General features: G+C 47.1%; 1 protein-coding gene across 5 annotated transcripts in view; it reads left to right on the top strand.

Moving 5' to 3' along the window:
* Nucleotides 1-25,056, top strand: part of E23 (ABC transporter G family member E23) — a 482,421-nt gene that overhangs the window by 369,811 nt on the left and 87,554 nt on the right. The window contains exon 1 of one of the 5 annotated variants that reach the window (XM_075889250.1): nt 5,817-7,728. The exons of 3 other annotated variants lie outside the window; for them this stretch is intronic. In XM_075889250.1, the coding sequence (XP_075745365.1) occupies nt 7,658-7,728 (71 nt within the window). In that variant the 5' untranslated portion in view covers nt 5,817-7,657. Of the gene's footprint in view, nt 1-5,816; nt 7,729-21,867; nt 22,083-25,056 lie in introns of those variants that run through there. One more of the 5 variants, XM_075889248.1, reaches the window with a different exon arrangement.

The raw sequence follows: 25,056 nt of genomic DNA on the forward strand, positions 1-25,056 counted from the left end.
AAGCAGTTCGCCTTGTTAGCGCAGTCATTATGGTGCTCGCATCCCCGTCGCGGCGGTCGCGTTTAGACGGGGGACAGATGATAAGTATACCCTTGTACTGTGCGATGTCAGCACAGGTAAAACTAGGTGATAAAAACTTTCGTCGTCCTCCGCTGCGGCGAGCCTCACAATCGTATGATGGTCTCGGTGCCTATATATAAACCCCAATTATCGTTATTATTACTACCACTAATACTACCATCACTTCTTCTTCTTCTTCTTCTTCTTCTTCTTCTTCTTCTTCTTCTTCTTCTTCTTCTTCTTCTTCTTCTTCTTCTTCTTCTTCTTCTTCTTCTTCTTCTTCTTCTTCCTCCTCCTCCTCCTCCTCCTCCTCCTCCGCGGGGCACTCGTTATGTTTGAGGCAGCCGAGAAAGTATTACAAGTTTCAACGCAATGCCATTTGCAGTTGTCAAGTGTTTACGCTTAGGTTAGACTGCGTTAAGTTTGGTAATTTTGTCAGTGAAGTGCTACATGCCAGTGCGCACTCCCTAGTTACATCTAGTGCGCCGGATTATACACCGAGTTTAGCAGTATTTTCGATTGTATAAGTTTCGATCGTCAGCGCTTCCAGTTTAAAAGCTTTACCCTCGAGTTTGATAACACACACACACTCTCTCTCATCGTCTCTGTCTCTCTCACTTTTCTTTTTCTTTTCTCTTTTGATGGCACAACGACAGCTATACTGGGCCCTCGAACTCTACAAAGAAAAAAAAGAAAGATAATAGATTCACCGAATATGAACAAAAGCCGGGTGAGATGAAAAGGCGGCGCGTTTACACTGTGAGTGCGTAGGCTTCGTCGAAAAGCCGAACATCCCAGCTTGTTTGCCGAGTTCTTCCTTTTCAAGGCTGCGATGTACGGGTCTTTCGAAATTCGCGCAGCGGCTAGGCAAGGACAAGAACATCGAACGAGGCCTGAGAGATGACTAGTCTTTCTTTCTTTCTTTCTTTCTTTCTTTCTTTCTTTCTTTCTTTCTTTCTTTCTTTCTTTCTTATCTTGCCTTGTTCTTTCTTTTCTTTCTTTCTTTCTTTCTTTCTTTCTTATCTTGCCTTGCGTCTGGCTTTCGGTATACAGCTAGCAGTTCTTTTCCAGTGCACTTACGAGAACCGACCATGATGGCATCCTGCCGTATATGCTTATATCACGAGCTCTCTCAGAAGTCGTCTGTGACGAGAGAAGCACTGTACTATAACAGATTCGCGCAGAAGCCAAATAACAAACAGTGCCATGCCGAACCGCGTTGCTAGTATCGTGCGCGTCCTTTGCTGGGGCCTCGTGCATTATGGGTAGGCTACACTGCTGATGCTGCTGCGCTTACGCAAGCTACAAGAGATGTCGCTGAGTAAGTAAGTAAGAAAAAAAAGGTGCAGAGGGGAGTGGATCGAGTGTTGTTCCTAAAAAAAGATTGTTTTTTTTTTTTTCGCAATCGGTGCCTGCTGTGAGGCAGCGCCCGTTGTTCGCACAAAATCCGGACGCAACGCTCGCGCTGGCCGTCGCTCACTTGAATTGAATAAAAGAAAGATGAAAGAGAGCAAGGATGAACTAATAAAGTAAGAGGTGATGTGGATTGAATGGATAGATCGCAGCGCAGTCACTGTGCGTGATGAAACAGCAGCGCTTTCCATTGCACGAAGGGTTTATACACGAAGTTTCGCGAGCGCGATAGACGGAGCGCGGCCTTGAAGCAACGAGGTGATTTGGTGATCGCTTCCTGGGAATGTATGTCATTAGTGAGTGAGTGACTAGTGTAGAGGGGAGTGCATGAAGTAGTGAGTTACAGACAAGCGAAGCAAGTAACCAATCGATTACTCCAACATCTTTAGAGGTGAGCCGCCATGCGTCTGCTCTGACTGCATGATTGCACAATGATGCTCGCTGTACTTGTACATGTGTTCTCAACTTTTATCCCCCTTACCACCGTCCCCAGTACAGGGTATATAGCCAGCCGTTCTGAGAACTGGCTAACCTCCCTGTCCTTCCTCTTTCAATCCTCCTCTTTTAAGTGTTTGTATCATGAGTTTACGACATATTACCTGCAACTTGAGTTATTTGATTCTTGGCGTATCCTGCAACATGGGTACTTGTCACGTGGTTTATAGGATCACAGTGATCATCGCGTGCCTATGCCTGCACTTCGCAGACAACTTGTCGTTCGCGTTTGCCGCGTGCTGAATGAATCAACAAGCGCCCACACGAAAGGGGTGGCTCTCCCAGTGCCAAAATAGATCGATCGTCACTTTCTATCGAAAAGCTGTCGCAATCGCTTTCGCGGACTTTGGAGACACACTTTATAACGAGAATAAATGTTTCTCCGAAAGCTTCGAGGGCACCAAAATAAATTGATCGCTAACCCAGTCATTGGATTGAGGCTGACTGAAGACAGTGTGCGTGGTACAGCAACCAAGATTAGTTCACACTGCCTTATTTAAAAAAAAAAAACGCACGGCGCTTCCATTGTTTCTCACTGCCTTTTAGCACACTTGGAACACTGTACAGTGTGCACTACTGTCTTACAGCAAGATTCATTAAGTGACCACCTAGCGACATCTATTAGTATTAGAAATCATCTAGCCAAACATTAGAAACAATTTGGCAGGGCTCATTATTCAGCCAAGATTGATCAAAGTTAACGAGTGCTTGTTGTGTGCTAGTAAATACACCATGCAGTTGAAGTGACACGCCTGCAGTGCTTAGAGGTCGTCCTGTACTTTTCGTCAGGAATTGAACAGCTCCATGTCAGGTCACATAATGCAAGTGAAAGATCTAGTAGACAGTCTTTAAAAACAAAAAAAAAGAAAACTGCTTTATGATTCGAAAAGCAGCATTTACACATTCTCTGCACACGCGACGAAAAAAAAAAGTAGTAAAAAAAAGGAAAGGGCCGATTCTAAACGATGTTCTACTGAGGCAAACGTATTTAGGCCTGTGAGAAAAAAAAAAAGAAAAACACCATGCCAGGAATTCAAAAATAAAATAAAAAAAAACAAAGACCGGCATCGACTTAGCGCGACCTTCACCCCTGTCGTTGTCGGGATGTAAATTTACCCTGGTTAAAACCAATTCTGTCAAAATGTTCGCCACTAAAGGCAAGGGATCGTGGGGCAATAAAATTAATGTCCGAGGCTGGCCGGCCGGCCTATATATAACTGCCGCCGAATGGGCTTATTAACCCTGCAGCGATATCAGCGGGAGTACAAGTACCTTCTCAAGAGTGAGTACCCGAAATGCGAGTACCTGAAACGAGAGGACCGGGTTAACTGGCGGAACATGGGAGAGGCCTTTGTCCTGCAGTGGACGTAGTCAGGCTGATGATGATGATGATGATGAAACGAGAGGTTCGCGAGAAAGAAAGAAAAAAGAAAGAAGGAAGGAAGGAAGGAAGGAAGGAAGGAAGGAAGGAAGGAAGGAAGGAAGGAAGGAAATAGTTGTTTTTCTTTTCCTTTAGTTCTGACTTCAGTTGACTGTAGTTCGAACTATAGCTTTGCTCAATTGACTCCGCTGAGGTCTGTTATTGGAAAGACAGTTGAAACTGTTTCTTTGCAGATTATGTTACTGTGTGGGCATTGCGATAGCGTCACAATTTATTATTTTTTACATTGCTGAAAAAGCGAACGCTGTGCAAATTATTACCTCTGATACCACAGTTTCTGTGATTGCATAGACTGGCGGAAACTCACCGACTCGAAGGCGAAATCCGTATTTTTCTTTCCTTCCAAGTCAATGGCATTGAAAATTTGTTGACGCCTGCAGAGATATTTAAGACTTTTTGTCAATAGTTCTGTACCTTTTGTTTGATTTTTTTTATAAACACGTTATTTTCGAGAAAGAGAGCTCCTACTCAAGAATGGCCCGTGTTTGACGTTTGCTTATTGCGACGACCGCAGTGCGCAGCCTTCCGTGTAATCGGTTCTAAAGTTGCCTGTTATCTTCAATAGTGAGTTTAGAACTTCGGAGGCGCAAAGTTGGTTACTTTTAACGTATGAGGGACACCTGCCGCCGTCTGCCGTGGCTATGACAGTGAACTGCTGACCTGAAGGTCGCGGGATCGAATCTCGGCCGACATTTTGGTGACAATTAAGGTGTTTGTACCCTGTGCACTCGGATTTATATACGGACGTCAGAGAACCCCAGGTGGTCTAAATTTCTGGAGCCCTCCACTAGTGCTTCTCACATAATCGTATCATGGTTGTGAGACTTCAAACCTGAACAATTAGTATTAACTTAGTAATCTCCCATCTGGCCCATCACTGGAGGTGCCCATGCGCAAGGAGCACTCGGATCCCCGGAGCAGGGGCGTGCGACGAAGTGGGGAGAGGGAAAGCGACGCCGTAGTGCGGGTGAGGAGGATGAAGAACGTACGGCCGGCTCGTGGCAGTGCGTGCGCGCGCTCCTGCAGCTCGGTGGGGTAGCGGCATCGAGGAAGCAGCAGCGAGAGGACGGAGAGGCGCGCACGCCGAGGAAGGAGGAGAGAGAGCCCATCGGTCGGCCTGCTCATTGTGTCATTGGAGCAACGGCGGTAACGGCCTAGCGGCTGCTCCTCCCGCCGCCGCATCCCGGACGAGAGGTCGACGACCGCCGCTTCTGCTGCACGCACCACGGCGCGCCGTTGGCGTGCCGGTCAGGTCGCTTCGATTCGTCGCTGACTGCGCCGCTCAGCTCGTGCAACAGGGGGGAGTTTCTTTGCCTAATGGGCAACTACCCCCCTCTCCTTGCACACCTCACACACCTACTCATGCCCAGATGAAGAAGAGGAGAAGATGAAGGCACGCCTCTCGGGGCTGCTGCCGTCGCTGCTGAGGTCATCGGAACGCGCTTCCTCGCAGCCACGTCAGTGCGCGTGAGAGGAGCTCCACCCGGAGATCCGTCTGGTTTCTAGAACTTCTTTTGCAGCCGTCTGTTCTGGGTGCCACCGAGCCTGATGATGACGGCCTCGGGCAGAGCCCACTCAAAGGCTGGTCCTAGGGAGAAGTGATGGGGGGGAGGGGGTGTGCAGCTGTCTGCCCAGGGGCGCGCATAATAGTAATGACACTGGGTCCCGTTCTCCTCTGGAACGTTTTCGAAGAGACCTGCCAGCGTACAGCACACCTATATGGGAGGATTCGGAGACGAATCCTCCTAGAGGATGAACCCCTTCCGGGGTTCACTATAACGTGACCTTGCGGTCGCTGGATGTGGCGCCCTCTTACATGTATACAACGTCGCTAGTGTTTCGACCTCTGGTGAGGCAAGTAGCAAAATGCTAAGGTGTCGTGTTGCTGCCGAGTGTGATCCTAGTCTTTGCTGGGCAGGGCTCAGTCGTCGGCAGGCTCCCTGAGCGGTCGCCGTGGGCACACGTGTCGCTAGAAGGGTTGTCATATGTCAATGTAGACAAGCAAAATCGGAAAGGGTTTCCCATGAACCAGAAAATTACCTGTGATACGGAGGCCTTGCGAAGCCTCGCGTCGCCTGGAAAATCGCGCTACCGCATTGCGACATGCTGGAGGAAATACGTGAGGGGGTGGTTACATTTGTAACATCGGTCGTGTTCTTCGATGGGTTGATTGCTGGAGCCGATATGCATTTATGCATGATATGCAGTACCACGGAGCATCGTAATAGGCTGTACTTTCGACCCCAATCATTTCCTTATCCGACGTTGCCCTTGATCATCGGCACGTGTTTGTCAAACACCTGCGGTAGTACTTTTCGCTGCTCAATGAATTGACATCACATCGACGAAAGTGTCTGCCGTATTACTGCACGATCGAGTTTCGCGATTACGGCGCTATCGGATGATGACGTGCTTCGGGAAGAAATGCGGATGGTGGCGCTCTTTCAGCGCTTGCGCGAGAATAATCACTCTGCCTGGGACCACCGCAATATGCAACAGTGCCAGCCCCCTTCTCTCCTTTCATCCTATAGTGTGTAAACGCCCAGCGGGTTTCCCGAAAGCATAGTTTCCAACAGTCTGGTTCTTTCCTTGCACATCTGTCTTCCTGTTTGGAGCGTCCTCCGTTCGTTCTGGGACTCTATAACAATAGCAGCTCAGAGCTTCGTGACGAGCGCCGCGCCGCCTTTAAGCTTCTTATATATTTTTTCTAGTCGGCGTGCGTTTACAGATGAACTGCGTGCGCGTAAACTATCTATACGTGCCCCCGCGTGCGTTTGTTTTTCCAAGATTATTTCTTCCGCGCCGTGGCTATCTTTCAATCGCCGCAGGGAACACTGCCGAGCGTGAAGCAGGTGTGCGCGCCGCTCATCGGCACAGGTGCGCGTTTTTGCCGCTTCTCTGCGCTCGTCTTCGGTGCGGGGGCAGCCGATTGCATTGTGTGGCGCGCTTCATCGCGAAAAGGAAGAAAGAAGGTGGATGCAAGAAGCAGCAGCTAAAGGATTTCGAGCGTTGACGAGCTCGCTTGCGCCAGAGCAGCGCTCTCGCCGCCCCCAGCAGCAGGAGTGGGGAGGAAGAAGAGGGACCCAGAAATGGGTTGCTGTATCAGGCGTTGACCCCCACCGACGGCCCTGGCCTGACCGCCACTAGCACCAGCGCCGCCGCCACCCTCCTCCCTTCCGCGTCGACCGGCGCGCGCGGCATACAGACCGACTCTCCGACCGCCTCCCTCCTTCTTCACCATCCCCCCCCCTCCCTGTGGAACGGTCTTCTCTGTAGAAGCTGCAGCCACTGTAGAAGCATTCAACCCCCTCCTACCTTGGACGTGCGCACGCCGCTCCTCGCTCACTGCATCCGACGCCCCTTTGGTCCCTTGCCGCCGCTCAGCTGGCCACACGTTGTACGCGCTGTCGACCAAGACAGACGCTGCCACTCCGCTCTGCTGCCCGGGGCAGCTCCGCTCTCACGACCGGCCCGGACAAGGACAGCCTTGACGGACTATCCCGCTCTCCTGGGCCAACGAGTTCTTATCGCTACCGGGTGTGTCTCTCTCCGCTTGTTTTTTGCCTCTCCTCTTGCGCATCCGCGGTCGACCGCGGACTCCTGCCTGGTACGCGAGTGGGGGACGTCTTCGCGACCGGAAAAGGGCGACTTCTGGTTCGAACCCCCAGCCTCCCGGAGACTTCGAGCTTTGTCATATCTGGGCACGCGATAAGTGTCGCAGCTGCAGCAGCAACGTGCAATCTTCAGTGGCGAGGGTGAAGACCTCAAACCACGAGTCGTTCTCGTTCCACAGGCGGCGCGACGCCGCAGGAGTGCTGCCGGCCCCATTTCTTTCCGCCTTCCTTTTGTGCTGTCGCCACGCTCACCGCTATCTTCCAATTCCGCCGCGCGCGCGCAGCAAGCGAGTGACAGACAGCTGACGAGAATGAGGAAGAGGAGATAAGAAGAGGGGGTGCCCTCGGCGAAAGACACCTCGCGAAAAAGGCGCCTTCCCGGTTCCGGATTGGATTGTGGACTTGCCTTCGTTTGGCGTGTGTGCTCGCGCTTCTCGCCCTCTCCGCTACGCACATCTTTACGCGCGCCGTCCAGAAGGCGCACGTTACCTTCATTGGTGCGTGTCTCTTCGACGAAGAATTCTGCGACTTTTTCCCATGAGCGGTGTTCTGCCACCGGTACCGCTGGTGTCGCGACTCGGGGTCGCGTAGTGCCGGCCGCCTGGGAGTCCAGTGGTGGTGGTGGTTTCTGGGAATGCTTCCACTAAGCTACGGCCTAGAGATTGTGCAGCTCTTCGAGCCCCGTTGGGCGGACCACGAAATCAGGTGAGCCTCCGCGGAGCCACAGGTGTGAACAGCCTTGCCGCGATTCTTGAAGCGCGCGCATCGTTCCGAAGTCGCTTGACTTGTCGTACTTGCGTGCTGTTGGCCTCAGTCAGTGAATCAAACAAACTTATCACGTGTTTCCAAAGTAAACTCACGTGTGAATGTTTGGATCGAAAGTCTGAACCGCCGGTAAGCACACTATAATAGACTGTAGCACTCGTAGAAGTCGGTTATATCGGTTCGGTTCTCACTGCGCCCGTATTTGTTTCGCTGATAATCTCGAGGATGATCTGGGTTCAAATTCCAGTGGTGCGGCTGGCAAATTTCATTAGGGCTGAAATAGAAGAGCACCCGCAAATTTAGACTTAGGTGCAGGGTGAACAGAACTCCAGGCGGTCTAAACAAATCTGGAATCCCGCCCCTCTACGCCGCCTCTCTGTGGCTGGTGATGGGGCTAGCCTGCTGACCCGAAGGTCGTGGGTTCGATGCCATTCCAGAAAGTCATATTTCGATGAGTGCGAAATGCCCGTTTACTGAGCGATGCTAATGCACGTTGAACCACCCTATAGGTGGTTCGATAGGTGGTCGAAATTTTTGCAACCGTGCCTTATAATCATAACGGAGTTTCGGGCATTAAAACCTACTGATTATTACACCACGTTTCGTTTTCATGCGTTGACTTTAACAAATAATACCACCGAATTTACTATTTTAATCTCTCACTGCGTCATGATGTTATTTCGGTGACCGCACCCCGAACTCGTCCGTCTATCTCAAAACGTGATTCGAGAGAACGTCAAAGCTTGAAAGTCATGGACTCATGTATAAAACTGAGATAATGCCAAATCTTTCGAGACAAACCTGACATGTACAGTGGTCGCATGTGCAAGGCCATTTCTTCATCATTAGGACGTATTTATACCAGAAAGATTGAAATGAAGGGTGTTCAACGTCGGAAGTGCTGTTTTTCATTCGTAAATGAATGGTGGTTTCACCGAACTGACATTTTGTATTGAAACAGCCCACCTTTCTACGGGAATGAGCGACTTTTGTATGTACATACTCCAAGTTGCCCTTTTTACCGCGTAATGAAGCAGAGTTGGTTACCTTTGCAACGCGTTGTGTAGCGGCAGCTTGTCAATGTTTGTGATTTGTAGCGCACGCGCATAAATCCGTCTTTCATGCCATATTTATATGCATGTGCTTTGCCGCTTTCGCGATATTTGAACGATGGTGCGCTAGCTATTTGTCCGCGATCTGTAGAACATCTACGTAGAACACACACACACACAAAGTCCAAGACGTGTGTGTTCTACGTTTCCAACGTGGTGTCTCCGCGCAGTTTGAACATGCTTTCAGGGTTGATAAACCGACTAGCCGAAGATATGCATTACTTCAGTTACGTAAAATTCAATAGTCATGGACAAGCAAACAATGATACGCACAACACACGCGCACAAGTTCAAATTATGTGGTGTATCATTTTTTACTTGTCCGTGTTTAAGTTTTGCGCCACTATTCTCACGATATTTTTCCTTCTTCTCCGGCAATGTGATGTTCCTATAACGTTGGGCGAGCTTGTTTACCCGTTAGCGTAGTTTATGTGGGAAAAGTGCACCCCCTCCCACGTGGTTTTCGTTCAAACAAGAGTAATCAGAGAGAGAGAGAGACTTGTTATGAGAAAAAAAAAACAGAATTTTGCTGGCATTTATATACCGCTGGCATGCTACTCTGTGTAGGGATAGGCAGGGTTTTCAGCTTATTTCCTTGTAGCCCGAAACTCTGCTTACTAAATCTTTTGTAAGATGTATTCTTGATGATCTGGTCTTTGCGCCGTAGCGCGTAGTTATCTATGTTTCAGCTACAAACATATGCTGCGTCTCTTTACACATATTAATGTCGCCATCGTTAGTCCAGACCGTTCTCTTTACCGTATTCAGCGCCATTAAATATGTGACTCTTCGCGAGTGAATTGCGAAGGGATGCAGTTCAGCACTGCAAATGCATAATACGCATTCATATCATTCACGTGATGTCACGGACTCGGCGCCTTAACATGCACACCTGCCCTACGACGTTGTGGCTGTTGTGTTGTCTTCGCGGCGCATTCACTACGGCGGTTAACCCGCACGAGTCTCGCACAATATCACCCTGAAGTGTAATAGCCTATGTGTCAGAATAACGACGCACAACACCGTGTGTGATGTGCTGGTAACGTTGACGTGACGTCACGATCACAAGTTCCCACCGTTTAGGTATACTAAAACGCGACTTTCAGTGACGTCATTGTCAACTCAACACGATGCGCCACGCGACTACACAATCCACGATTCGCCGAGTTACGAAATGGTGCCCAATAATAATTTCTAGAATATGGCATGTTCGAAACGCGATATGATTGGTAGGTATAAGCCGTAGTGAAGGGCTGAAACGGATCCCAGAGAAATGTGTTTTTTTTATCTTTATCCCGCATCAGGTACACACGTTGAAGCATAGTGTTTGTCTGTGTTGTCAATGTATATTTCGTCGTAAAAAATGGCGTAATGTTAGCGTGGGAGATATGTATTTGAACCGCACTGATCTCTCCTGGACTATACTAGCCTTCTGATGTGACTAGCCTTCTGGAACGGCCTGCCCTACGACATTGTCACAATTGCCTCATCATCTACCTTCCTGGAACGCCTCACCGATCATCTGCCATGTTAATTCAATTTTTTGTTTGCAATGTTAATTGAATCTCCGCTGTTTTGAATTGTAATCCCACCCCTTATGTAACACCCCCTGAATGGGGGCCTTTAAGGAAATAAAACTGAACTGAACTGAACTGAACTGAACGTGAATAACGGTTACAGTGGTTCGTAAGCACAAGCATTGGCATTGTCTCGCTCACTGCGTTCCGTGCCAGTGACTGCATACCCTTGATTGATAGATATGTGGGGTTTAACGTCCCAAAACTGCCATATGATTATGAGAGACGCCGTAGTAGACTGCATACCCTTGCAGAGAGAGGATGACCGTCACCTAACATAATTTTAGCGCAACGTCGTAGCTTATTGCGTTGCGCTAACCTCATCATTCCCGCCAGCCGCACGTTGCGGGAATGGTGACGTCAGCGCGGTATATTATCAAGCACGCTGCTTGTTCCGTTTTATGGCAGACCTTTTGTTCTCCTGCTTATAAGTTATGGTTATGGAACCGTGCCGGAAGGCATGCCTCACTCTTGTTTATATGCTCTGCTCTTGCACGATCTGGAGTACTCGAAGATGACGACCACGATAAACGCCAATGAAAGCTTATCCCTAAAAACCTAAAAAGAATATATATATATATATATATATATATATATATATATATATATATATATATATATATATATATATATATATATATATATATGTGTGTGTGTGTGTGGTGCTCATATTCACTTTTACTCTGCGGTGCCCTTTTATTACTTTTTGTTACTTTTTGTTTTATTACTTTTTTGTCTCTATAGGTCACCGTGCCGTCGTCACGGGGCACAGCGCTTGAAATAGATAACGCCGCAGACGAACGTATAAAAAGTACAAAAACAAAAGCGTTCGTACATGTACCAGAAGGGTGCATTGGCGTGTTCGGCGCGATAAGTTCATTGTTATGCAAGTGGCGCAGACTGCTGGCGTTGTAGTTTTACTTCCGGAAGGGACTCAAGACGGTGTGTGTATAAACCGAGTAGTGTGAACGGGAGGGTAAAGAGGGGGATAGAGATTTTTTAGCTAAGGTTAGGTCTGTCGCGTTACAGCGGTTCGTATATGCACGTGCAAGCGGCGGCTGCAACCGCCTGGTCTTTCTGTTGCGTCGCCGTGTGCGTGCTCAACGGCAAGGCGTCGCTGTTGGGTGGCGGAGGCAGGCAGTCGGGCCGCCGCCGCTGATAAGTGGTGTTGCCGCCGATGACAGAGCGCGGAGAGAAAGGGGTGCTGAGTGAGGAGGAAGAGAGAAGAGAGGCAGGTTCGAAGGCTGCGAGGTCGGGTCACTGCACTGCAGCAGCAACGAACGAAACGAGGAAGCGGCCTATCCGCCGAACCTCGAGTCACGATAACCTCGTTCGGCATGACCGATACCGACGCTCGCTCGCTTGTGTGGCTGTCGACGCAGCGCGCGTGCGACACATCCTTCGCAGCTGACAGCGTCATATTGGCAGCCAACCACGCTGGTGGTTTCGCTGGGAAACGTTTGTTTTGTCTTCCCGCTCGGCGATTGTTTGTGTACGGCTACTGTTGCGGCGTGAACCGAGGTAACTGACGTTCTACAAACACAACGTGGCTATAGTCAGCACTGATGAGTAGAGGTTCCTTTTTAAAGCAAACTGTGCAAGAGTGTGTGTTGATTTCACATTGTGCGTCTTTGATGTAGAATTTCTGATTTGTTTTCGGGCATGAATTGTTTGTGGTAGGTTGTTTGGGTTTGAGATGTGTATTGGTGCCGATCGCATGGATCCGTACTATCGGTAATAGATTAGAAACCCGGAAATAATTATTATACATTACCCTATACTTCGTTTCATACGGCGCTTAACCACGCTGATATTATCCGCAGGTATTATTTACAATATTCTTTTCCGAATAACCAAAATTTTTTTCTCTGTCCTTGTACATTGAAAGCCGAGCTAAATTTACCCCCATATTCACTATAATGCTGTGCACGTCTTAGCCAGTAGCTTTGTTTGTTGTTGTTTTGATTTGATATGATGTGCTGTGTTGCTACACAAACAAGGTGCTTTCTCCTCAGTGCTCGCATGGATCGAACATACAACCCATGAACATAGCTACCGACAGGTACACAAGCAGCAGCAGAACCGGGTGAATAAATACTGTCTAACAGTGTTCTCAGAGTAAAAGCAGAAAATGAAAACACACACACACACGTGTTAATTAATGGTTCTCGCAGTAAAGTTAGCATTCTCAAGCGGCTTGCTCTAAATTAACATAAAATATAGTTGCAGGTCGTAAACAAATGCGAGTGGACGATGTGTGTTGCAAAACAAACGAATAACAGTTTTTTACCAATTTGATTATACGTGTTTAAGGTCAACAAAGGGCGCAAAATAACACGGGCGAAAAACGGCTAGCTGTCTGTCATAAACATTCGCAGTTGAAAGTCAGAGCTGCGTCGCTTGGCTTTTTTTCCGCGTGTTGTTTCGCGCATGTTAACCTTTTTTAGCATCTGTAGAACTGCATCGTGGAAAAAAACTCGGGTGGTTTTCCACTCGCTGGGGATTCTCGGAAAACCGATAAGATGTAAGGGTTTGCGAAATGTAACCGACGGCGCATAGATAAAGAGCCCCTTTGCTGCGTACAGTGCTCGAGTCGACTTGATTACGATTCCTCGCTCAAGTGTGCTTTGGTCGTCGCAGGAACTACTGCACCGTATTAAGTGTGGCTAAGAAATCGCTTTGTGTTGTTTACTTAATTATAGTGATCGACAATGGGTGTAACGTTTATAGTAACTGGCATACCGGATTTGTAACACCTGGACTCTTACTCTTAGCTTCACGAGCCTAACCATATTGGCAGGCCGACGCTTGTGTAGGCGAAACATCTCCTTACCTACCTGTCTCTGTGTAGTGCTTCCTTCTTGGATGTGCCGCGCTTGTAGACGCTGCATTTGTAAAGTTGGTCTTAGTTTTTGAATATAATTGGTTACGGCTGTGCGCACACTTTTGAAGTAAAAATAAACTTACATAAATCCGCGCTGTCCCCAGCCAGCTGCCGCTAGCTTTTTTTTTTGAAAATCTTTGTTTTAGGAAGAAAAAAAAACAAAGAATTGAGAACCAATCAATGCATGTAACTTGTAAAGGGTGTTCGCCGCGACCATAATACAACCGTGCGCACATATTTCGGCAAAATTACATACGCGGCTTACCCGCGAAAGCCGAAAAAAAAAGAGCAACAAATAACAAACTAAGAGATGCCTTAGATGCGAAGGTGAGCAACGTAAGATGCTTTTCCCAACATTGCACAGTCGCGTTCTCTTCGCTGCGCCGCATACGCAACTGCGTCGTCGCAGGAAACGTCACATTAATCTTCCACGGCACGCGTGTAGGCGCGGCGTCGCGACAAGTTGCGTGCAAAAGCCGCCGCTCACGCTTCTTCCCGCAAAACAAGAAGAAACCGCCGGCGTCTTGCGTCAGGCTTGTCAAAAGGCGCACGTGCCGCGAAAAGTGTTGTCTTAGAGCTTATGCACCTGACTGTGCGGCGCGCTTAAATGTGCGCAGCCCGTTTCTTTACTGAAACGTCGCGATTACGGGGGAAATGGGTTGCTCCCGGCATCTCCGTATCCAAAACTCAACTCCGTAACCGCGCATGTTCTGCACGTTTGCAACGGGGGGGGGGGGGGGGGGGGGGGGGTTGTGGCTCTTTTAGCGCGCACGTACTCTCCGCTGCGCTTGGCTGTGTAAATAGCGGTATGTCCTTTCCACACGTGATGGCACCCGCCTGCGCGGAAAGAAAAGAACGCGGGTGGCGCAAGAGGAGGAGGAAACCTTACCTAACCTGACCTTGGCGCGGCGTCAACGCCTTGCGTTTCCTCTCCTCTCCCGTCTGGCCGTCTCAGTGTCAAGGGCGCGCTACGCCGAGCAATGGAGGCAGTAGTGCCAAGGACGACCCAGTGGCACGCTCGCCGTCGTCCCTCTCACCCTCATCCCGGGGGAAATGGGGAGGGGAGTTGCGTTGATGTGCCGTTCCTCTCGAAGAAGGTACGCGAAAGAAAAGAAAAACAGTGGATTCGAGGAGGTCATCACGCTGATGACGACGAACGTACCGCCGCGAGTCGAGTCCTGAGGCGATCGCTTGGTGGCCCGGGGATGTCTAGACGTGAACTGGGCAACCCCCCTCCCCCTCTCCAGTGCACTTCTTGGGCGGCTTATGACGAAACTGGCGGGAAAACTAAAAGAAAAGCAAATTGACGAAGGAGAGAAAGAGGGAAAGACCGTGCTGTGACTCGCGTCTTTGAAGAAGCACCGCTACGCACGCAAGGATGACTCTTCTTCGCTATGCTTCTCCGCCTATGCTTCTTCTATTGCGAGCTTAGCTCAACGCCGACTTAACTAGTAACCCAGTTGGAGATTTTTTCTTCTTTTCTTTTTCTCGCGTGATTCCGGCAGTGTCGCAGCCGCGACGGTGACCTTCGTGTCGGGGGCAACGCGTCTGACAACCCGTCTTCTTCTTTTCTCTGTATCTGTTATCCTTGCCTTTTCTTTTTTTTATGTGGGAAAGCGGGACGCCCGTTGTTTACGGCTGAGTTGGTTGTGAATTCTTCTTACCTATATATATCTCTCTCTTCTGGTTATGCCAGGAATGTGGTTGCGCCGCCAACACCAAAGCGCCCTTGCAACCCCGCCGCAGGCGCTGCAGGTTGGGCCAAACACTGCGCTTCGCCGTTAAACGGGAAAGCCAGCTTTGGGGTGAACCTTGAAAATTTTTGTTTTGTCTTGACTAAATAAACCGAGGGTGGAACTCGTTCGTTTCCACGCGTGTTTGTGCATGTACTTGTTTAATTATGCCTTTCTGATCGGCAAACTTGAAAGTTATTTATTCAGCTTTATATGTATACACAGAAAGAAATATAGTGTTATAAGCCAGAACATGAATGGTGTAACGTGCAAAACCACAAATCAACTGTCATTTATAAGTATACGCTATTATAATAGAAGCATGTGAGCTCGTTTGAAGCCTACAGTGTTTACTCACGTAATGGCAGTGACGTTTATCATTGGCTTTTTTCTTTGCAATGTGTCAAATAGAATGCGTGTACTACACTAAAAAAAACGTCAAAGTACTAACTCCGATTTACTAACTACTTGTCACTTGTTTCAGGTTCGGTTAGTGTCGGGGAGGTTATTAACTGTTGCTACTCTTTCCTTTGCAAACGCGATTGGTAGCATTTACTACCGTTCCCGTTGCCAATTAGTAAAGTTAAGTAATAATGGTTACTACCCCCTCCCCCTCCGAAAAATGCAGTAACCATGAAAACTTCGCCTCGCGAATCACTTGTTTTCATACCGGTCAAATTTGCTAGCGTCAGCATTGCCATATATGATTGGATAATTATGCCCAGGTGATAACAGCGTACATACACAATGACACGCCTGCGCAATTCATGTCTTTTTTAGAGTATCCATAGCCGTACCTCTGGGCTACACAGCTAATGTCGGTGAGCAGCTATGCCTTAGCATGTATAGTTTGTAACGCGCCTATATCTACATGCCGTATTTTATTAGGTGCGCGAGATAACAGCGTAGAAATTTCAATCAAGCATATTTAGGCAAACAATATGTTATGTCTATTTTGCTTAACAGTCTCGACATGGTCTAATAGAAAAAACCCAAGACGGGGTACTGAGCTTGCAAATATCGCCCCAATAATCTTGGAACGAATCCCCAAGCTTGTAGATAAGCTGTAAAAAAGCTCGAAATGATAACGCCTAAGATTCGTTTAACAGGTGCAGGGCAAAATGTTATAGTAACGGTACGCAAGAGGGAGCAACCGTAGCAACATTGAAGAGTCTGCCAATGTAGGCAGTAAGGCAGCAAGTTGGTAATGGTTTAAAAAAGCAAATAAAAGCTACAGCCACTATGTGCTCTTGGTTACAAGCTTTTCCTAATTTATTTTTTAAATTGTATTGTAAAATTTTCATTTCTTGAAATGCTTTTCGCGTTGAGACAGTTTCTCTTACGGGAAATCCCCTCCCCCCCCCCCCCCCCTTTTTTTTTAAGTAGTGTCGAGTTTCGTCTTAGCCTTGCTAAACGAACAAGCTCCTGTTTTTTTTTTTCCTTAACGCGTCGCTTATCTCACTGTAACTTACCGTAATGTCGTAGTAACACGATGAACACACGTATACATGGTACAAAACTGTGGGTGGCTTGTTTAGCGCCTTTATAGCCCTGTAAATGTCGCCGACGTTTAACGACCTCATAGCGAACAGATTGCGCTGACCGAATAGTCGTAATAAAAACGCGAGCTATCACGAGATGAAGTATGAGACGAAGACATCCCGAGATGAAGTTTTTTTTTATTGTGGCTGCTTTCCCTTACAGCATTAGAAATGTTTCCCTATGCAGTTTCTGTAGGTGGGTGCTTCCGCTATAAAATATTGGTTATCGTTCTTCGGCAGCCTGTACTGGAAAACATGCTATATATAGAACGGATGTAGCATGATTGCTCCCGGGAATAAATTCTAAACAAATCATAACACTTGTTCGGAATCGTCACTTGAGGCCCCGGTAGTTTATGTATGAAGCTCGGGCGTTCGAAACCATGGTCTCCACGTGAGGAATGTGACGTAGTTTGTTTGTGTGACTGCATAAATACGGCGGATTTCTGCATTACACGCACGAATACGTGCGGTACTGGTGCGTTTGTGCGCAGTTCGATACTTTATCGCTGGCGGACGGTAGGTGATTTCCTCAACCATTCTGAAGATACCGATTCTTTACGTCGATATTTTTTTATCTCTTCCACATCGCAAACTTTTCCAGAGGGTTAAAAAGGCGGACTGCGTTACACGGGACTCTTATTGGAAATAAGAGCCCTGTCGCTAGGACTTCGTGGTCCAGGTGTTGGCAAGTACAGCCTTGCAATTTTAATATGTCACCAGAGTCACTGCCAGGATACGATAGTTTTTGAATATCGGCGAGAACAAATGAGATCAGCCACGTGACGATGAACGTGTCAGCGGCTTCACACAGATAAGCTGATACACTCTAAAAAAAAAAAAAGAGTACGTGTGGTTCCTTTTAAATGGGTCTTGACTTGTCACGTATACGAATCTCTTGAAAGAGGCACGTCTACGCTTTTGTGGTCACAGGACTCTTCCCGTGTCTTGGATTTGGGTGCACGTTAAAAACCCCAGGTGGGTCGTGATTTCTGGAGCCCAGCGCTGTATACGGCGTCTCTCCTAATCATACGGTCGTTTTGGGACGCTAAACTTCACATATCAATCAATCATCAATCAATAAATGACACGACTCTTAGAAAAGAGTATACACTGACCCCCAAAGAGAGTAGACGCGCCTATTTAAAAAGTCATATGTTGACTTTCTTTTAAAAAGTCGGATCTGTAAAGAGTCATAAACGTGGTAAGCCAAGACCTTCTGAAAAGAGTCAAAGGAGTACTTTTTTTTTTTTGCATAAATGTACATAGCTGGGTCAGTTAGTTTTAGCAAGCAGCGTCAGAAACAAGATGGACAGACAGGAAGAAAATACTGGAGCATGCGCTTGTTCTTGTCTTTTCTTTTGTGTGACCCTCTTTTTTTTCGTGCACGATTGCTTCCGTTAGTCTTTTTTTTTTTCTCCTTAGAATGTAGTGCGTATGCATCTGTAGTAAACAGCGTAGTAAAACAGCGTAGCTTGGCGCGTGAGCGCGGCCTCTGCGTTGGCGCATGGTGTAGTAAATGTCGCCATTTCGCGCCTATATTAGACGCTTCCATTTCCAAAGGTCAACGCTCACGTCATAATAAAAAAAAAATGTAATAGTGTATATACGTGCGTTTAGATGTTAGGTCGATAGCTCGTCTCTGCACTGAGCGTAAAACTGAGTCACCGCTGAGTTTATGGCAGGCTTTGTTGAATCTTTTATTGGACTAATATTTCCCATCTTTCTGGGTACGTAGAACACTTGTGAAATAAAAAAAATTGTCTTTTACGATTCCCGAAGTACGCGCGCGTTTTTTCATCAAGAAATCTGTTGAAATTTCAGATCGACTCTTTGTGCACGGTGGTTTACGGAACACTTAATCCTCGCTTCTATAGTACGCCTGTCGCACGTGAATTGTCTGTCTCGATGCAAATATGACCTTGTATAGTTTTGTGCAGATGAGTCGAGCCTGTCTGTGGGCTCCAAGTGAATCGGTGCCTTCAAAGGCAGCTATAGAGAACGCCCAAACAGATTTTATTTATTTTATTTTTCAATCCGGAGTTCGCCAGTGCGTTTACTCTGCCAGCTGGTCGAGGGGTCCGAATTTTTCAAGTCGCTCTCGTTGTGACGTAGTTCCGTTGTTTGGAATACCGGAACGATTGAGCTTCTGTGATCGACCCACCTGGTCGAACGTTTGTGACGTTTTAGTGTGTTTGTGTGTTTTCGCTTTCATCCCGCTCTTTGTCTCATTCTCTTTTCCTTGCTTCTTTGTCTCCCATTTCCCCTTCACCTGTGCAAGGTAGCAAACCAGACACTTGCGTTCTGGTGAACATCCCTGCCTTTCTTCATACCATATCTCTCTCTCTCTAGTGTCAACGAATTCTGCGAATATCCGAAACTCGCGAGTACGATAAACACGCACGATATATATATATATATATATATATATATATATATATATATATATATATATATATATATATATATATATATATATATATATATATATATATATATATATATATATGCTGAAAGGCATCTCGTTCTTCCTCTATGTGAGATTTTCGACCCGCTTCTTCAGTGGTGGTACTTGTTTATAAACGTCTAACCGTTTAATCTTCCTGTTCTAACGCCAATACTTTCGTTGTGTTCTATTTCATGACGCCTCCGGGTTATCTTATAGCACCTAAGGCGTGGTACTGATAAACCTGAAGTACGCTGTTGTTGAATTTCCCGGCGCATTTTGATAAGAGCATAATGCGAGTTGTATTCATGTTTATGCATTCTATTGAAATGAATTTGAAAAAATTTGGCGTGTTTCAAATCGTTCGAATTTTGATACTACTGGCGTTCCTTATAATCACATCCTGGTTATCGACACGTAGTAACCCTGCGCTTAGCATAGTATTGGTATGTTTGTTTGCTTTCAATGCTTGTGTCGTGTGTAGTGACAAAGAAAAAAAATCATAAAACGTGCACTTTTCGGTACCTCGCATTGTTTATCTTTCTCGCGATTCAAAAGACAACGGATCAAGAAATAAAAGGCCGCCGTGTCAATGATCGCGCGGTCGAGGCGGACTGCTATATATATATATATATATATATATATATATATATATATATATATATATATATATATATATATATATATATATATATATATATATACGCTATACGCGAGCGGGAACACTTCGACGTCGCTCGCCACATGCGCCTTTTATTCTCACAACTAGCAGCCGTTCTGGCATTTAGTGTTTTTTTTTCTTCTAACCTCGCGGTTCTCTTCTGTGTCAGAAATTAAGTTTTCGTACACGTCTCTCGCACTACAAAAGGAGCTTTTGTGTGCATACTATATATGTGCTCGTGTTTTTATATGCATGTGTGCCTCTCTTCTCGTCCGTGTTTTGCGGGTGCTTTTATTTAACCTCAAAAGGCCAGCATGCCCAAACATTCGTGAACTTTATTTTATGTCGTGCTTAGTGCCATACTTCAAGCTACAATTAATTGCTGAATGAGTCGACGGAGAAGCTAATCGCACTTTCAATTGCAGCGGAACATTTATGATTATTTGAATGTAAATAGGAATTTCCAGAGCCCTTCAATACGGCGTCTCTCATAATCATATGGTGGTTTTGAGACGTCAAACCCCACATATCAATCACGAATGTAAATAGGCCGGTATAGTTAGCCCGGTATAAGTAATTAGCCTGGTATAGTTAAGAGTCAACGCTCTGAAACGCGCGTTTAACCAACGCAAGCATCCAATTAACTATGTGATCACGCTGGCGTATGGCTCACCTGTGCATGTGGTCAATCATTTTTCCCCAAACGGCGCTGACTCAATGATAATGCGACAATAGTTCTGTTTCACTTCACTGTCAGTGCGGGTATTTTTTGCTCGATCGGTCCGAGAAAAAACAAGCAGCTTCATTAAACGTGCCACAGAAAATCATCCAGCGTTCCACTCGCGTATGGGGCATTGAACTCTCGTGCCGTGGGCCGAAATTAAGAGCACAAGGACTCTTGCGCCGTGTGAGTGCAAATTCGTTTCGTACTTTTCGTAGAAGTGGTATGTAGGTGAAGAGCTTATAACAATGCTGACGTACAATTAACCACGACTTGGCCAACACTTCACATCATTCAGCAAGCCTAACTGACCCATTACGAAGTTTCACAGCGTGCACAATATTACGTATCTGAAACACAGGAAAATAACTCTTTAAATCTATAGCTGATGTTGGGAATGACCTAGAATTATCCATAGTTTGTCTACAATCAGCTGACATTCGGCATCATTTAGCTAGCATTACCTGTGCAATTAGGTGCTGCGTGTATGCCAGTAAATGCGGCTTTCAGATTTATTTAACATTGCATGTATGCTTTAGTCAACATTAGAGAACTTATCCAGCTGCACTGTAGCCAACATTGAGCGAATGCTATAGTCGGTGTCGGTATGCGAGGAAATGCGGAAATTAATGTGGCTCACATCTTTGTTGTATACCTGTTTACAGGCTGTGTTGGGAAGAGAATAAGTAATACATATGATTGGAAAAAAAGGTGATCCCAAGTTTTGCTATAGGTTTTTGGTATTGACAATCTCGCTTCGGCGTTCGTGTGTGTCTTCCTTGGGTTAACTTTTGTGTTTCCTCGGACTTTTGTGTTTTCTCGGAATTGCTTGGTCAGCCGCATTGATTGCGGCTGACCAAGCGGTTCTCGGAGGCCACATCAAAATAAGCACGTGGTGAAGACCTGCTCCGGCCGCCAAGGGTCGTAATGGTATCGAACTGTTGGGAAGGAAACCACCTGCCCTTTCAATGAACTCAGTAATTTTAATCAACTCCAAACAGTTCATTGAGCCTCACGTAAGCTTATGCCCCGATATACCTATCCTATTTAACAATATCAAATTGAACCAAAATCCTTGACTTGGTACCAGTTTTTTTTTTTTTTCAAGGCTTTTCAAGATAGTCAGAAAACCGAAAGTGAATGCGCATTCGGAAGTGCTTGTAAGAAAAAGAAGGAAAACAAGAGTGCCACTAATAAAAAAGCTCCGCGCCCTGACTCAAACATTCCTTCATGTATTCTGCGACTGTTGACGTCGTCGCGTAGCAACAGGTGTTGTTTTCAAGGACGCGCGCAGGCACTGTATCCCATGCAGCTCGAGTGCGAACTCACACGGGCGATGCACAGTCGCATGTTCCAAAGCAGCCACCGGTCGCTAACCTCGTTGCTCGAGTCGCCGCTTGAGTTCACATGTATGCGTCAGCGCAGTTAATTGAGGATTCTGTCCAGCTGCAGGGATCGAGGCAGCGACTGCTGTGCGTCTCTGTATACCGCTGTCGGTGCTCTTTGTTTTTCCATTGGCCGACTCGACCGGCTTCAGTGGAACAGAGCGCGCTCCGCTTTAGTTCTGACCCGTTCTTTTTCGATTCAGCGATGCTGCCGCACACCGCCTACTGCCGCTTGTAAGTACACTGCTTGCTCGACGATTTTTAATTGCGGCGCTGTTAAAATACTTTGCTCGTGTCGCGTAACGGTCATACGTGCCCCGTACGCATTCGCGCTCAAGCAATATTTGGTTGCGTGCTAATTGATGTTCCATTTTGAATATGACCGCAGGTCATGGGAAGGCCACAGGTGATAAACACACGAGAACGAACTCTTTTTTGCCTTCTTATGCGCGTCATGTTTCAGCTGTGAAAACGGCACAGAATGCAATGCGGACAAGTATAGACACAGTACTAGCGCTGTATCTGTGTGTAATGGCGTTAGACAGCATTATTGACTTGTGCATGTTTTGCCCCCACCGCGGTGGTCTAGCGGCTATAAGGCTCTCGGCTGCTGACCCGCCGGTCGCGGGATCGAATCCCGACTGCGGTGGCTGCATTTTCGATGGAGGCGAAAATGAGGTAGGCCCATGTGCTCGAATTTGGGTGCACGTTAAAGAACTTCAGGTGGTCGAAATTTCCGGAGCCTTCCACTACGGCGTCTCTCATAATCGTGTGGTGGTTTCGGAACGTCAAACCCCAGATATCAATCATTACTTTGGGCATGTTTTGTTCCCTGCTGTTTTAACTACGAGTCCATATACTAATTATCTCGCATTATAGCTGTTAAGTCAGCGTAATAAGTTAATCAACGCTAGTAGACGAATTTTCGGGTTCTTGCGAGGCATGTTTGTGCTCTCGAGAAGGTGGGGAGGTTCTCCTACGATTTTTGGAGTGGTTCATGGCTGTCTTTCGGTTGTTTTTGTTGCTGTTAAGCTGAGCACCTGCATTCCTCCTTATCGAGCGAAGCCCGGGCGAGACCGATAGGGAATTAACGTATATGTTGCTTCGCCCCGATGCTTACGTGGCTTGGCATGGGACCAGTGTCCTCCTCATTGTTCGCACACTGCTCCAATTCACTGTAAGTCGCTCTTATGTGTGTGAGTGTATGTTTGTATCTAGCAACGTTCGAACTACGCTACCCTTGACGAAAAATCGACAGATCCCACGTACAGTGGGAATCGACTATATGTGAAGCACGAATGAGCAATGTTGATATGCCGCTTCAAAATCAGCACAACGTTACGAGGCGGACGTAAATTATGCCGTACATCACTTGCATGTCATCATTATCGTGTTTGGACGTGTCATCTGTCGTCTGGTCGCGTCACGTGATACCACATTTGCTATATGTGGAGCTAGGGAAACGGCTGATCGACAGACATGCGAGCCCACAAAAAAACATATCTTATTTGGTTTTGTTCAGATGACGCTGATATCCAGTTATACATTTGTCTGTGTCGGCGCAAAGCGTTGTCAAAAGGTACACCATCTTTTTATCTGAAGTGCAGTTCTCGAAAGCTTTTTTTTGTTTCTCTTTGCGTAAAATCCCTTTTCAGAACGCTTGCGTGTTCAATGACATAACGTACATTATGCAACGTGTTCTCTCCGTACACACTCGCAGGTTTGCGAAACTCGCTTGCGTTTTTGAAAGATATAATGCACCCACTAATGCACGGTTTCGCTTCATTTGTTTATTTGCTCAAAGCGTGCCAAGAAAAGGTGTTTTTTAACCTTGAAAGGCCATTCCAGAACGGAAAATAAAAAAAAAATCTGTGGAGGCAACTTCTGCACACGGGGGCGTCTGCATGTCACGTCTGCTAGGAAAAGCAGAAGTTAAGGAAACTAAAAAAAGCGGATGACGCAAAGGGCAGCTGCTGCTTCCAAGACGCAACCGGAAGCAGACGACCTTTCCGCAACAGAGGTGGGCCGTACGTGGGCCCGGCAGTGGCAGACGACGTAATGTCCGCAACACAGCACAACAAGAGGCCTCTGTCATGGAGCTGCGAAAGTCTCGTATACGTGCTCCAAAAAAAAAAAAAGGTGGTTGCAAAAACGAACATATAGACTGCCTTGTGCACTGAGCGTGCGTGTGTGTAAGGTCACGCGATGGGGAAAGCGCGCGATAAGGATAACAGCGCGCGTTGCGCATGCATATAAGACTCGGGGATCACAATGGCGCTGTGCCGGAATATAACCCCCCACCCCACCCCGCATTCCGGTCAGCTTGACCAACCGAATCGAGGGTTTCTCACTTGTAAGGAAGAGGGTGTCGATAGAGAGAGAACTGCAGTTGGGGAGTACCGAGCTGCGACGTGGAGTCTGCTAGAACGAGTAAATAAAAAAAAAATGTCGTGGGAGGGATGGAACTGACCTCAGAAAGGCGCAGTGGAGGACATTGAAATGCCGCTGGTGCAGCACAATGCTGTCTGCGCTCCGAGATAAGGGGGAAAAAAATAAATAAAAGCTTACTGGTAAACACGTATGCTGCAGAAGCTCGAAGAAAAAAAAAAGACACGAACGAAGGTTTGAGAAATATGAATTGCGCAAAAGGAATAAGGTTTTACGTCTGCGGACTACCTTGCGAAACCCGGACGCGAAAAAAACGGGGGGCTAGGGGATGCCGGCAGAGGCCAACCTATAAGGCGACAGAGCAGCCCTTCTTTTTTTTTTTGTATGATCTGTGAGCGAGTTCTCTGTGAGTATAGAGGAGAGGATCGGGAGTTCGAACCGCGGTGCAGTGACTGACGTCGAAGGTTGTGTGAGAGGGTCCCGATCGAGTCCCATAGGCTCGGCATGACCACTGTCCGCGCTCGGAGCTAGGAGCCACTGACCGTATAACAATAACGGCCGGCAGAGATGTTGCGCGCGTGCCCTCGATTCCCAGTGGCGATTGCATTTTTCTCCCCGCGTCTTTCTGTGCTTTTATTTATTTTCGCATCGCTGGACTGGTGGACGGATAGCATTCGGCTTTTTGGGGAGCGGGCCAGTGCGCGAAAATGGCCCGTGCGATTTGGCTTGAGCGCCTGTTAATCGTTTTCGACTTACGCTTCGACAAAGAGCGGACCTCTCTCGCGGTATCATGATGTATTAGCCGGAATTTTGTTTCTTT

The sequence above is a fragment of the Rhipicephalus microplus genome, chromosome 3, assembly GCF_043290135.1.
Source record: "Rhipicephalus microplus isolate Deutch F79 chromosome 3, USDA_Rmic, whole genome shotgun sequence".
Classification (NCBI taxonomy): domain Eukaryota; kingdom Metazoa; phylum Arthropoda; class Arachnida; order Ixodida; family Ixodidae; genus Rhipicephalus; species Rhipicephalus microplus.